General features: G+C 52.1%; 5 protein-coding genes across 5 annotated transcripts; 3 read left to right on the forward strand and 2 right to left on the reverse strand.

The window, feature by feature from the left end:
* Nucleotides 1–14: 14 nt before the first annotated feature.
* On the forward strand, nucleotides 15–3,914 carry CPA2_1 (carbamoyl-phosphate synthase (glutamine-hydrolyzing) cpa2; the record flags this gene model as incomplete). Its single annotated transcript, XM_062871990.1, has 5 exons — nucleotides 15–88; nucleotides 171–1,181; nucleotides 1,276–2,957; nucleotides 3,608–3,716; nucleotides 3,754–3,914. Exons 2-5 carry the CDS (start codon nucleotides 839–841, stop codon nucleotides 3,912–3,914), a joined length of 2,295 nt encoding a protein of 764 aa, XP_062737844.1. The 5' UTR covers nucleotides 15–88; nucleotides 171–838.
* A 1,545-nt stretch (nucleotides 3,915–5,459) lies between these two features.
* Nucleotides 5,460–7,522, forward strand: CPA2_2 (carbamoyl-phosphate synthase (glutamine-hydrolyzing) cpa2; the record flags this gene model as incomplete). The annotated part of the gene is given in 4 exon segments (XM_062871992.1): nucleotides 5,460–5,480; nucleotides 5,491–5,530; nucleotides 5,587–6,923; nucleotides 6,981–7,522. 4 exon segments carry the CDS (start codon nucleotides 5,460–5,462, stop codon nucleotides 7,086–7,088), a joined length of 1,506 nt encoding a protein of 501 aa, XP_062737845.1. The 3' UTR covers nucleotides 7,089–7,522.
* A 25-nt stretch (nucleotides 7,523–7,547) lies between these two features.
* On the forward strand, nucleotides 7,548–8,753 carry QC761_113130 (uncharacterized protein; the record flags this gene model as incomplete). Its single annotated transcript, XM_062874588.1, has 1 exon — nucleotides 7,548–8,753. The coding sequence occupies one exon, from the start codon at nucleotides 7,548–7,550 to the stop codon at nucleotides 8,751–8,753; it is 1,206 nt and encodes a 401-aa protein (XP_062737846.1).
* Nucleotides 8,754–8,787: 34 nt separating this feature from the next.
* Nucleotides 8,788–9,467, reverse strand: QC761_0015520 (uncharacterized protein; the record flags this gene model as incomplete). Its single annotated transcript, XM_062871993.1, has 4 exons — nucleotides 8,788–8,939; nucleotides 9,029–9,099; nucleotides 9,163–9,306; nucleotides 9,365–9,467. 4 exons carry the CDS (start codon nucleotides 9,465–9,467, stop codon nucleotides 8,850–8,852), a joined length of 408 nt encoding a protein of 135 aa, XP_062737847.1. The 3' UTR covers nucleotides 8,788–8,849.
* A 114-nt stretch (nucleotides 9,468–9,581) lies between these two features.
* QC761_0015530 (uncharacterized protein) lies at nucleotides 9,582–10,612 on the reverse strand (the record flags this gene model as incomplete). Its single annotated transcript, XM_062871994.1, has 3 exons — nucleotides 9,582–9,810; nucleotides 9,952–10,072; nucleotides 10,123–10,612. The coding sequence occupies 3 exons, from the start codon at nucleotides 10,610–10,612 to the stop codon at nucleotides 9,582–9,584; spliced, it is 840 nt and encodes a 279-aa protein (XP_062737848.1).
* Between the last annotated feature and the right edge of the window lie 612 nt (nucleotides 10,613–11,224).

An 11,224-nucleotide genomic window follows, 5' to 3' on the forward strand; every position in this document is an offset into this window, starting at 1 on the left:
GTCTCTTGACTTTTGTTTTCTCGCTGTTGTCAATTGATATTTGATAATAGAAGCCCGTCTCAAAGGTCAAGAAGGTTGAACTCAAAGTGTAAGTGGGCATTGACCAATCGGATTTTACCCCGCTATTTGTTGAGTCTGGACTTCAACGTTGCACATTCTGACTCGCGAAGAAAATTCACCGCTCAAATTCCCCTCGATTGAGTTGAAAACAGCATTGTTGGACAGATTCAGAACGGAGCCATTACATGATGAGCCTGTCTATCCAGTATTGTGTCAGCGGCTCCCAGCACGAACTCTCGTCAAAGTAATATAGCTACATTAACCTCGACATGGTGAGATATGCCGCCATCGAGATCTGCCTCGTCCGCATACATACTTGAAAAATCAGTGTGATCACGAACCATTGACGTCCTGTCCGGCATCGGAATAATCACTTTTTCCCACGAGGGAATATCAAAATTTTTCCAACCATCACCACCATCTTCTGCCGGGAACCCAAGTGACTGGCACTCCCCGGTAACGGCGTCAAACCCCAGTCTGAACAGCTGCGAGTCACCGTTCTTATCGCTTATCGCTCCCCCACCCGGGCCGATCTTTTTCTTTTTGCCCTGGGCAATCGAGATCCCACGGCGTAGCTGTTGAATTCCCATCTTTCTCGTGAACTTCCACATCCCCACTGCAAAAATACGACCAGGCGACTGCAGCGCTGCCAATTGGCGAGACCACGACGGACGAAGTGTTGCTGCCGAACCTCCAAAACTGACCCAACGAGAACCCCCCGCGCCCGTTATCGCCAAAGCCTAACCCTAGCTCTCAAGGCTCGCGATCATCCCCTAATATGTTGTCGACCGTGTACAAGGCGGGCCGTGCCCCTGCCCTCCTCCGACATGGTCGACGGGTCGCCGTCGCACCACTAACCGCCCAATTGAGGTCCCTCACCTCGGGCGTCCAGAGCCTCCCCGTCCGTCAACCAACCGAGTCGCCAATTGCTCGTCTCCAGAAGCGCTTCCTCTCAGTGTCTGCCGCCAGACCTGGCAACGCTGCCCAGTCCGCCCCTAACCCCTATGCCTACCTCGACAGTGGCGTAATAAAGCCAAAGGAGTTTGTCGATGTGAAGAAGGTGCTTGTTATCGGATCCGGTGGTCTTGCCATTGGCCAGGCCGGCGAGTTTGACTACTCCGGTACGTCTTGAGGTGAAACTTTGTGTGGTGAACAATGAGTCACACGACTATTTCACAACGAGTCCCAGCGCTGACCATACGCGCCCTTTCACAGGATCCCAGGCGCTCAAGGCCTTGAAGGAAGCCGGCGTTTCTTCCGTTCTTATGAACCCCAATATCGCTACCATTCAAACCAACCACTCGCTCGCCGACGAGGTGTACTACCTGCCCATCACCCCCGAGTATGTCGAGTATGTGATCCAGAAGGAAAGGCCAGATGGTATCTTCCTCTCTTTCGGTGGTCAGACCGCCCTGAACCTTGGTGTCCAGATGGAGAAGTTGGGCATGTTCGAGAAGTACGGCGTCAGAGTGTTGGGCACCAGCGTCAGGACGTTGGAGCTCTCTGAGGACAGAGATCTGTTCGCCAAGGCTCTGGAGGAGATCAACATCCCCATTGCCAAGTCTATTGCCGTCAACACCCTGGACGATGCTCTCGAGGCTGCCCGCAACATTGGGTACCCAATTATTGTCCGCGCTGCTTATGCGCTTGGTGGTCTTGGTTCTGGTTTCGCCAACAACGAGGAGGAGCTGCGCAACATGGCTGCCCGGTCTCTGACTCTCTCCCCCCAAATCTTGGTTGAGAAGTCTCTCAAGGGCTGGAAGGAAGTTGAATATGAGGTCGTGCGTGATGCGAACAACAACTGCATCACTGTGTGCAACATGGAGAACTTTGACCCCTTGGGTATCCACACTGGTGACTCGATTGTCGTTGCGCCCAGTCAGACCCTGAGTGATGAGGAGTACCACATGCTTCGTTCCGCTGCCATCAAGATTGTCCGTCACTTGGGCGTCGTTGGTGAGTGCAACGTCCAGTATGCGCTCCAGCCTGATGGGTTGGACTACAGAGTCATCGAGGTCAATGCTCGTCTCTCTCGTTCGTCCGCCCTGGCTTCCAAGGCCACCGGTTACCCATTGGCGTACACTGCTGCCAAGATTGGTCTTGGACACACTCTTCCTGAGCTTCCCAATGCCGTCACCAAGACCACCACTGCCAATTTCGAGCCCTCGCTCGATTACATTGTCACCAAGATTCCCCGCTGGGATTTGTCCAAGTTCCAGCACGTCAAGCGTGACATTGGTAGCGCCATGAAGTCTGTCGGTGAGGTTATGGCCATTGGTCGTACCTTTGAGGAGTCTTTCCAAAAGGCCATCAGACAGGTTGACCCCAACTTTGTCGGCTTCCAGGGTGCCAAGTTTGAGGATCTCGACTTTGAGCTCCAGAACCCAACTGACCGCCGCTGGTTGGCTGTCGGCCAGGCCATGCTCCACGAGAACTACACTGTTGACCGTGTCCACGAGCTGACCAAGATCGACAAGTGGTTTTTGCACAAACTCCAGAACATTGTTGACTGCACCAAGGAGCTCCAGCAGATTGGCAGCCTCCAAGGCCTCAAGAAGGAGAACGTGCTCAAGGCCAAGAAGATGGGTTTCTCTGACAAGCAGATTGCCCATGCTGTCAACAGCACTGAGAACGAGGTTCGCGCCCGCAGATTGGAGTTTGGTATCCGCCCCTGGGTCAAGAAGATCGATACCCTCGCTGCCGAGTTCCCTGCCGATACCAACTACCTGTACACCACCTACAACGCCTCGACCCACGATATCAACTTCGAGGACAAGGGTACCGTCATTCTCGGCAGCGGTGTCTACCGCATTGGTAGCTCCGTCGAGTTCGATTGGTGCGCTGTCAGCGCCACTCGTGCCCTGAAGGCCATGGGTGAGAAGACGGTCATGATTAACGTAAGTGTTTTACCCTCCCCCAATATTCCCATCAGATCTTTCCCAAGCGGGCACCGAGTTGCAGCTATCTTCGAGCTGCCTCTCAGAGTTGTGATTTGCTTCAAAGTCGGTTTTCAGTGTTTTGCTTTTTGTCCCAGCTGTTTTCGTCCAACCTTTTGCTTCCCCAAGTCGACTTCAACAACCATTTTGCTTCCCCCCCTCCGAGCTCTGGGTTTCAACCCTTGTTTTCGAGTTGATACCGTCTGCAATGACATTCCTCATATTACATAAGTTGGCCCTTGAGCGTCACCATGTGACATGAGCCGGCTCTGAGCTTCATGTTACATGAACCTGGCACTGAGCCGACTTATGTCTACATTGAGCTCCCTGAGCCACCGTCAGATTGCAAGCAGATTCTGGTACAGCTCTGGTCCAAGCATGTTGCAGAGCTTTTCTGGCAAATTTCGTTCGATCACATTGAACAGTTTCTCCAGATCTCATGTGATCAGGGTGATTCTGTGGCGTTTTCGTCTGATCGCGTTACTATCAGCCCTCTTTGTCCAGTCTTGTTGCCGAGTTTTGGTGTACTTGTCTGTGATCAAGGTTGCTATGTAGCTTGTCATCATGGCGTATTTGTTCTAGGTGTTCTAGGAGTTGATATCTAGTGGTAGTCAAACCTCCAGTCTGGCCCTAGTAGTCTACTCTGGCTTTCAACACCTTCCCTGCGTGCCCGGGCCTGGTTGTGCAGGACAGTATCGCGTACTTGTGCCTGTCCGATTTCCGGAACAGCCGCGCGTGCTCGAGCTTGACCTCATCGCTTGCTCGTGCCTGGTCTTGCCTGATCTTTCACGACAGCAGCGCGCCCTCGAGGTCGCAGCCGCCCGTGGTCGCCTCAGGATATCGAGAACAGCAGCATTTGTCAACCCGGCTCCTGAGATGTGTCTTGAATGGCGGCAAGATCTAGTTCATATATGTTGATCACTTGAAAGCGTCGACATGTGCCTCTATACTATGACAAGTGTCAACGATCTCTGCCTTGACAGTTGCCTCAGGATAGTTATCTATGGTTTATATGGAGGCATTGTATGTGGTATGTGGGAGGTGGGGGAGTTGAAGGGGAAGGAAGTGGTCCTTAGGGTGTTCTTACAGATTTTTTCTCTGGGAACTTCTGCGAAGTCACCTCTCCTCTTTCCTTTCGAGACGATCTCGCTTCTGAAGTCTTCCCGTTTAACACCTCTCTCTACTGAACCGCTACATCATCTATTGTTATCCTTACACCCACATCATTATTCCCACATTTTGAGCCATTCCCCCTACATTTTCGCACCAGGCACCGAATAGCCCGCCTCCGCCGTCACATACCCCCCCATCAGCGGCCATTCCTCGACATTGTCACCAGCATACCTCACATCAACGCACCTGAGTATCACTCGTTTGCAGATAGTCTGGTGTTTAGCGGCTTTGCTAGTAACATTTTCGAGAGATTTCAAGCCCTCGAGTCAATCCCACCATCCCATCCTTTCGATCGTTTATCCCAGCTTTTAGCTATTTATCCCATCTTTCTCAACTCGTTCCGCCAAGTGGCCCAGATCGTGCCAACCAGCTGTCCAAGCTTCAGCCTCCTCGTCACTCCTCATACCGGTGTCCACTCCCTGTTCCTCGGCTACGTCAGTTGTCCAGCATGGACGCATTCGAAATGTCAGAGACACTGCCGCACATGATTATCTTGTGTGGATGGTATGCTTTGACCACTATATCTAAAGCTGGGATGAGGTTCCCGTCGTGTGTGCTCATGCTGCTGTCGACCTTAGCAGCGCTTGCTTACCCTCACGGCTTCGTTCGCTCCCGTCTGTTCCCTTCGCCTCCTTGCGCCCATTACTCGTGCACAAGCGTGCCACACAGTATTACACCTGCATTTGATAATGACATGTGTTTCCATTATGTTTGTATGCATGATCCAAGATGTTTCAAGGCCTATGGTGCATGTTAGCACACCTATTCAGCATATTTGGACACCCAAGTGGGATGTTTAGATGCCTTAACAAGATAGTCATAGACCTTTCTACTATCTTGATAGGCCTATTTGAAATAGTTGGACGCGTTTAAACTATTTTAATAGGCCTCCGAGTGATAGTTGGACGTGTTTGAACTATCTCGGGATGTCTTTACACAATGTTTTAACGCCTGAGTGGGATGTTTGGACACATTAGCACAGTATTTAAACGCATGGGCAAGTGCTCGATACACCTTGGTGTTGCAGTGTGATGCATCCACTTCGCTTCACTACACCTGGCTGTGATATCGTCAATCATACAGCGTGTCTTTCACATTCATTCGGATTGCACTTTTGACCATGTTTCTGGTGCACAATTCTGCGAAGTTTGCAGCTTGTCCCAACATTGTCCATGCCCCTTTTTGATGGACCCATTTTTCAGGACCCCACTTTTCCCCTGATGAAGCAAATCGTCCCCCTTCACCATCACACTTTGTTTACAATGTTTCTACCCATCTACACACACTATTATGAGGTCTATGATACTAAAGGTTGGTCTAGTATAATCCTGAGACCACGTCGACTGATTTTGACGAAGCCGGTAAGTTGATTTCCTTGACGAGGACGCGATTTTAAGACTGACGAGATGGAAAACAGACCGCCTTTATTTCGAAGAGTTGAGCTATGAGCGTGTGATGGATATCTACGAGCTCGAGAACGCCAGCGGTGTGGTGGTGTCTGTCGGTGGCCAGCTTCCCCAGAACATTGCCCTTCGTCTCCAGGAGACTGGCAAGGCCAACGTTCTCGGAACCGACCCCCGTGACATCGACAAGGCTGAGGACAGACAGAAGTTCTCCGAGATCCTCGACTCCATCGGAGTTGACCAGCCCGCCTGGAAGGAGTTGACCTCCGTCGAGGCTGCCGAGAAGTTTGCCCAGGAGGTCGGCTACCCTGTCCTTGTTCGTCCCAGTTACGTCCTTTCTGGTGCTGCTATGACTGTCATTCGCAGCCAGGAGGACCTCAAGGACAAGCTTGAGGCTGCTTCCAACGTCTCCCCTGACCACCCCGTCGTCATCAGCAAGTTCATCGAGGGTGCTCAGGAGATTGATGTTGATGGTGTTGCCTCCAAGGGTGAGCTGATCATCCACGCCGTCAGTGAGCACGTCGAGCAGGCTGGTGTCCACTCTGGTGATGCCACCCTCGTCCTCCCTCCTGCCAACTTGGACCAGGACACCATGGACCGTGTCAAGGAGATTGCGCAGAAGGTCGCCAAGGCCTGGAACATCACCGGTCCCTTCAACATGCAGATCATTCGCGCTGAGGATCCCGAGGGAGGTGTGCCCGCCCTCAAGGTCATCGAGTGCAACCTCCGTGCCTCTCGTTCTTTCCCCTTCGTCAGCAAGGTCCTCGGCACCAATTTCATTGACGTTGCCACCAAGGCCATTGTCGGCAAGGACGTTCCCCAGCCCACCGACCTCATGGCTGTCAAGCGTGACTACTTGGCCACCAAGGTTCCCCAGTTCTCCTGGACCCGTCTCGCTGGCGCCGACCCCTTCCTTGGCGTCGAGATGGCCTCCACCGGTGAGATGGCCTGCTTCGGCAAGAACCTCGTTGAGGCCTACTGGGCTTCTCTCCAGTCCGCCATGAACTTCCGCGTCCCTGAGCCTGGTGAGGGTATCCTCTTTGGTGGTGAGCTGAGCAAAAACTGGCTTGCCACCGTTGTGGACTACCTTGCTCCTCTTGGCTACAAGCTTTATGCTGCCGATGCCGAGGTCAAGGAGTACCTCGAGACCAAGTCCAAGCACAAGATCAACGTTGAGATCATCGAGTTCCCCAAGGAGGACAAGCGCGCCCTCCGTGAGGTGTTCAAGAAGTACGACATTCGCGGTGTCTTCAACCTTGCCCAGGCCCGTGGCAAGACTGTCATGGATGTCGACTACGTCATGCGCCGCAACGCCGTCGACTTTGGCGTGCCATTGTTCATGGAGCCTCAGGTTAGTTTCTCCATTTGCCTTGCTAGATTGATCCAACATGCTAAGACTTTTTACCAGACCGCTATGCTCTTCGCCCAGTGCATGAGCGAGAAGCTGCCCAGGCCCGAGGGTATCCCCTCTGAGGTCCGCAGGTGGTCCGACTTCATTGGTGGCAAGCCTTTGTGAATAGCGCAAGGCTCTGGGTTCCAATGTTTCTTTCTTGCTTAATGTGTTCCTATACTTTTTCCATTTGAGGGCATGGGAGGAGGAGTCCAAAAAAAAAGCAGGGTGGGTGTGTGGTGTGAGGAGAAAAATATGAGCGGCGTTTGAATATTTGATGGAAGGGTTTTCGATATCTGTATTCATTTTCACAGCGGCGGTGACATGGTTGGCAGGGAAATTTCTAGTCGGTTACTTGATATGATATGGTCTTTAAAAGTGAACATCTTTTCTTTTGTTTGTGATCGCTGTGATGTTTGATGTTATGATGGTGGGTGGTTTTACAGAATGAACTATGGAATGGACTTTGAAGAGGCCTGATGGTACATTTCCAGCAATGATATTGTGTATGTAACCTTTATAAGCCAATGTGATTTCTCTCACATAGGAGAACATGTTTATGGGGGGTTTTGCTTTCAAAGTGACATGCCGTTGCTTTTCAGGGTTAGGGTCTTTCTTGCGCCAGCAACCCTCTATCTAGCGCACGGGCTCATCTCATCCATTGCTCTTACACTCAGTCCTCGTTTCATTAAAAACTCTCCTTCAACGTCAAACAACGAGCACTGCCCACGACTCAAAACATTAGCGACATCAGCCTTGTCAAACAACCTCACATACTATACCTCAACAGTCTATCCACCACACCAACCCCAAACCCTCAAAATGAGCACCACCAACAACAACAACCACCCCCAAGAGGAAGAAGAAGAAGACGACTACATGTCCCCCCTCTTCCTCGCGCCCCCCACAACGACCTCCTCCGCCCTCCCAATAAAAGAATCCTCCCTCCAACGCCGCACCCGTCTCAAGCGCGAGGCCGAGGCCCGTTCCCGCCCCAAATCAAAAGCCGAACTCGCCCAGGAAGCCGAGTTGCAACGCGAAAAAGCGCATTCTACCTCTTTACTGGCGTCAAAACCCCAGTCGAAAGGCCTGGCTATGATGGCGAAGATGGGGTTCAGACCTGGGTCTACACTGGGGTCGAGCAGTTCTGGGTCGGCGGAGCCGATCAGGGTTTCGATCAAGGAGGGGAAGGAGGGGATTGGGCTGGAGAGTGAGAGGAAACGGAAGCTGAGGGAGTTGGTGGAGAACATGGAGAAGACGGAGAAGAAGATTAAGGTCGGGGAGGTGGATTACAGGGAGCGGATGAGGCAGGAGAGGGAGGAGCAGAGGTTGGAGGGGCAGGTTAGGGGTGCTCAAAAGGTGGCGGAGGGGTTGGATTCGAAGAGGGCTAAGGAAAGGGGGGAGGAGATGGGGAAGAGGAGGTTGAAAGGGATACCGGTTGTTTGGAGGCGGTTGGTCAAGGCTAGGGAGGAGAGCGAGAGGGATAGGAGAATGAGGAGGGATTTGGAGGAGCATGCTATGTCACGGTTGCCGACGTATGATGATGGGGATGAGGATGCGGACGATGGGAAGGCGTTGGGGAAGAAGAAGGTGGTGTATGAGGTGGCGGAGGATTTGGATGAGGAGGATGAGGAGTTGGATGAGTTTAATGGGTTGACGGGGGAGGAGAAGTTGAGGAGGTTGGTGGAGTATTTGAGAAAAGAGCATCATTATTGCTTTTGGTGCAAGTTCAAGTACGAGGATGAGAGGATGGAGGGGTGTCCGGGGTTGACGGAGGAGGAGCATGATTGAGGTGATTGTCACAGCCTAGAGAGAGTTGAGATACTGCATGATGAACAACTCTTCATTGCTCTCCGTTTCGCTGCCTTCAACACGCTACCCAATCGCTCAATACATCTCCAAAATCTCGCCAATCACATTCCGGTAGATACCATTCGGATCAAACTTTTGCCTCACAGCTTTGAACCGGGCCAGATACTAATAAACGTATTACGTTAGTCAACCACTGTGCCTCTTTCGTCAAGGAAATTGACTTACCTGTGGGTCCAGATGCTTCTCGCAAAAACCTCCCTCGTATTCTTGGTCCAATGAGGTCTGCAGGGGAACTCGTCGATCAGAGCATTGGCAACCTTGCGATCTGTTTTCTCTCAGGTTAGCCCCCCTTGTGAAGAAAAGAGAGACAAAAAGTAGCGGCACGCACAAAACGGCTCGTTAAACCTCTTCTCATCGCCCACACTCGGTCGGTACGAGGGAAAGTCAAACATGATCGTCCCCTTTGACCAATCCACCCCGCCAGAAGTGTTATATGTCTGCTGCCCAAGAAAGTCAAAATAGTGCCGACCGACTGTTTACCCATTGTCAGCGCATTCTCCCGTTTTCATACACACTCAGGAAAGACTTACACTTGATATTAATCCTGCTCCTATACGTACTCTTCATGTTAATCTCCCTCTTCAACTCCTCATCAAATAGCCCTCTCGCTCTCTTCAACACCGCATTCGCCATCGTTACCGGGAAAGCCAGCTCAAGGGTGTACGCCCTCAGCCCATAGTCCCACTGAGCCTTTTGGTCAGGGTAGAGACCACCGATCAATACATCATAGTTCCCACCATAAACCGGTCACTTGTCAATAGCTTTGCTCGTCGTCTTCTCCCTAAAGTCTGGCTTCTCCCACTGCCCAAAAAAGATCTCCTCCATGAGCATGTTGGATGTGGGCAAGTACTTCCGGCTGTTGAGAAAATTCTTGGCAGCAAACGCCTCGAGGTCGGTCACACAAAACGTGTTTTGGAAGCCTTGCTGCTCGGTGAAGTTGGCGGGGACAACATCGTAATATCGCTGATGAAACTCTCTTGTAGGGCCACCACCAGAGATTCGCTGTTGCGTACGGGGCAATCATGCCGTAGATGTCGCCATCGAGAACTTCCTTTTGTCGAAACTGTCCTGGCTGTCAGTCTGTCGTCCGGTGGTTGATGGGGTCAAGTATACTCACGTGTTCTGCTTGGCATAAACCTTGCTGTCAGGATAGATCTTGAGTTTTATCCTCGCAATAATTCCCAACAATCCCAGACTGGTCGAAGCAGCCAACCAGTCATCATCACTTTCATTCCTTTCTACTTTTCTGATCTCCCGTTTCCATCAATGATATCCATGGCCAACACACCCGCCGCCACCATCGAGTCTTCTCTAATCGAGCTTCTGTGAGCCCCCATCACCACACTCCCGCCGAAACTGATGTTCCAGTTCGTGAGGGTGTACCCAACACTGGCACCCCTATCATGGAGATACTCGGCCAGCTGGAAGAAAGTAACTCCAGCGTCAACAAGTACGGACCCATGGGGGGCCCCCTCGGGAAGGCTGAAGTCGTAGATGCCGGCCACAATGGCAGTTTTGATGATGATGGTCGAGTCGTCGCTGCATTGGGTATCGTACCACATGTGACCCTTTCCTGCGGCGCGGACCAAGGACTTGGACAGGATGGCTGACTTGACGACGGATTGCATATCCTCGACGGAGGTGGCGTCGTGGACCCGGGAGACATTATGGCAGGCTGGGGACCCTGGGCCGTCAAAGGTGTTCCATACCAAGGCTGATGCGGTGCCCGAGCAGAGGAGAAGGCTGCTCAGGCCAACACCAAGGCCTGTGGGAATCATCGTTGCCGGGAAAGAAGGGGTCTGAAACAGAGGACGGTTAACAAGCAATCACCTAGAGATCTGAAAGAGATCTAGGTTCAAGCCTGGTGGAGCTTTTCCCCGGATTTCGAGCCACCAAGAAGGCACACTCGCTTTATATCACCCACCACCACCACCACCACCACCACCACCACCACCACCACCACCACCACCACCACCACCACAACAACAACAAACAACAACAACAACAACAACAACAACAACAACAACAGCAGCAGCAGCAGCAAGAAACTCTCACCCCATCCTCCTGACCGACACGACGACGTCTCCTCGCTTCCACAAACAGTCACCTCACCTGCCACCTCCTCCAATTCACCCTCCAACCAACCGCGGCTCCTCAACCGCTTCTCTCATCTCAACCTCTACAAAAGCCACATGTGATCCTGCCCGTCTCATTGGAGCGTAGCATCTCACTCGTCCACACCCATTCTCAGTACATACAAAATCTCCAAAACAACCCTACCTGACCTGCAAAGGCACCGCAAGCGAATCCTCTGTTCTATGAGGTCCTTCCTTTCCCTTGGCTCGTGGCTCGCTTGGATTTGTTCACCACCAACGACGTCGTTGGTCGTG

The sequence above is a fragment of the Podospora bellae-mahoneyi genome (assembly GCF_035222275.1).
Source record: "Podospora bellae-mahoneyi strain CBS 112042 chromosome 1 map unlocalized CBS112042p_1, whole genome shotgun sequence".
Taxonomy (NCBI): Eukaryota; Fungi; Ascomycota; class Sordariomycetes; order Sordariales; family Podosporaceae; genus Podospora; species Podospora bellae-mahoneyi.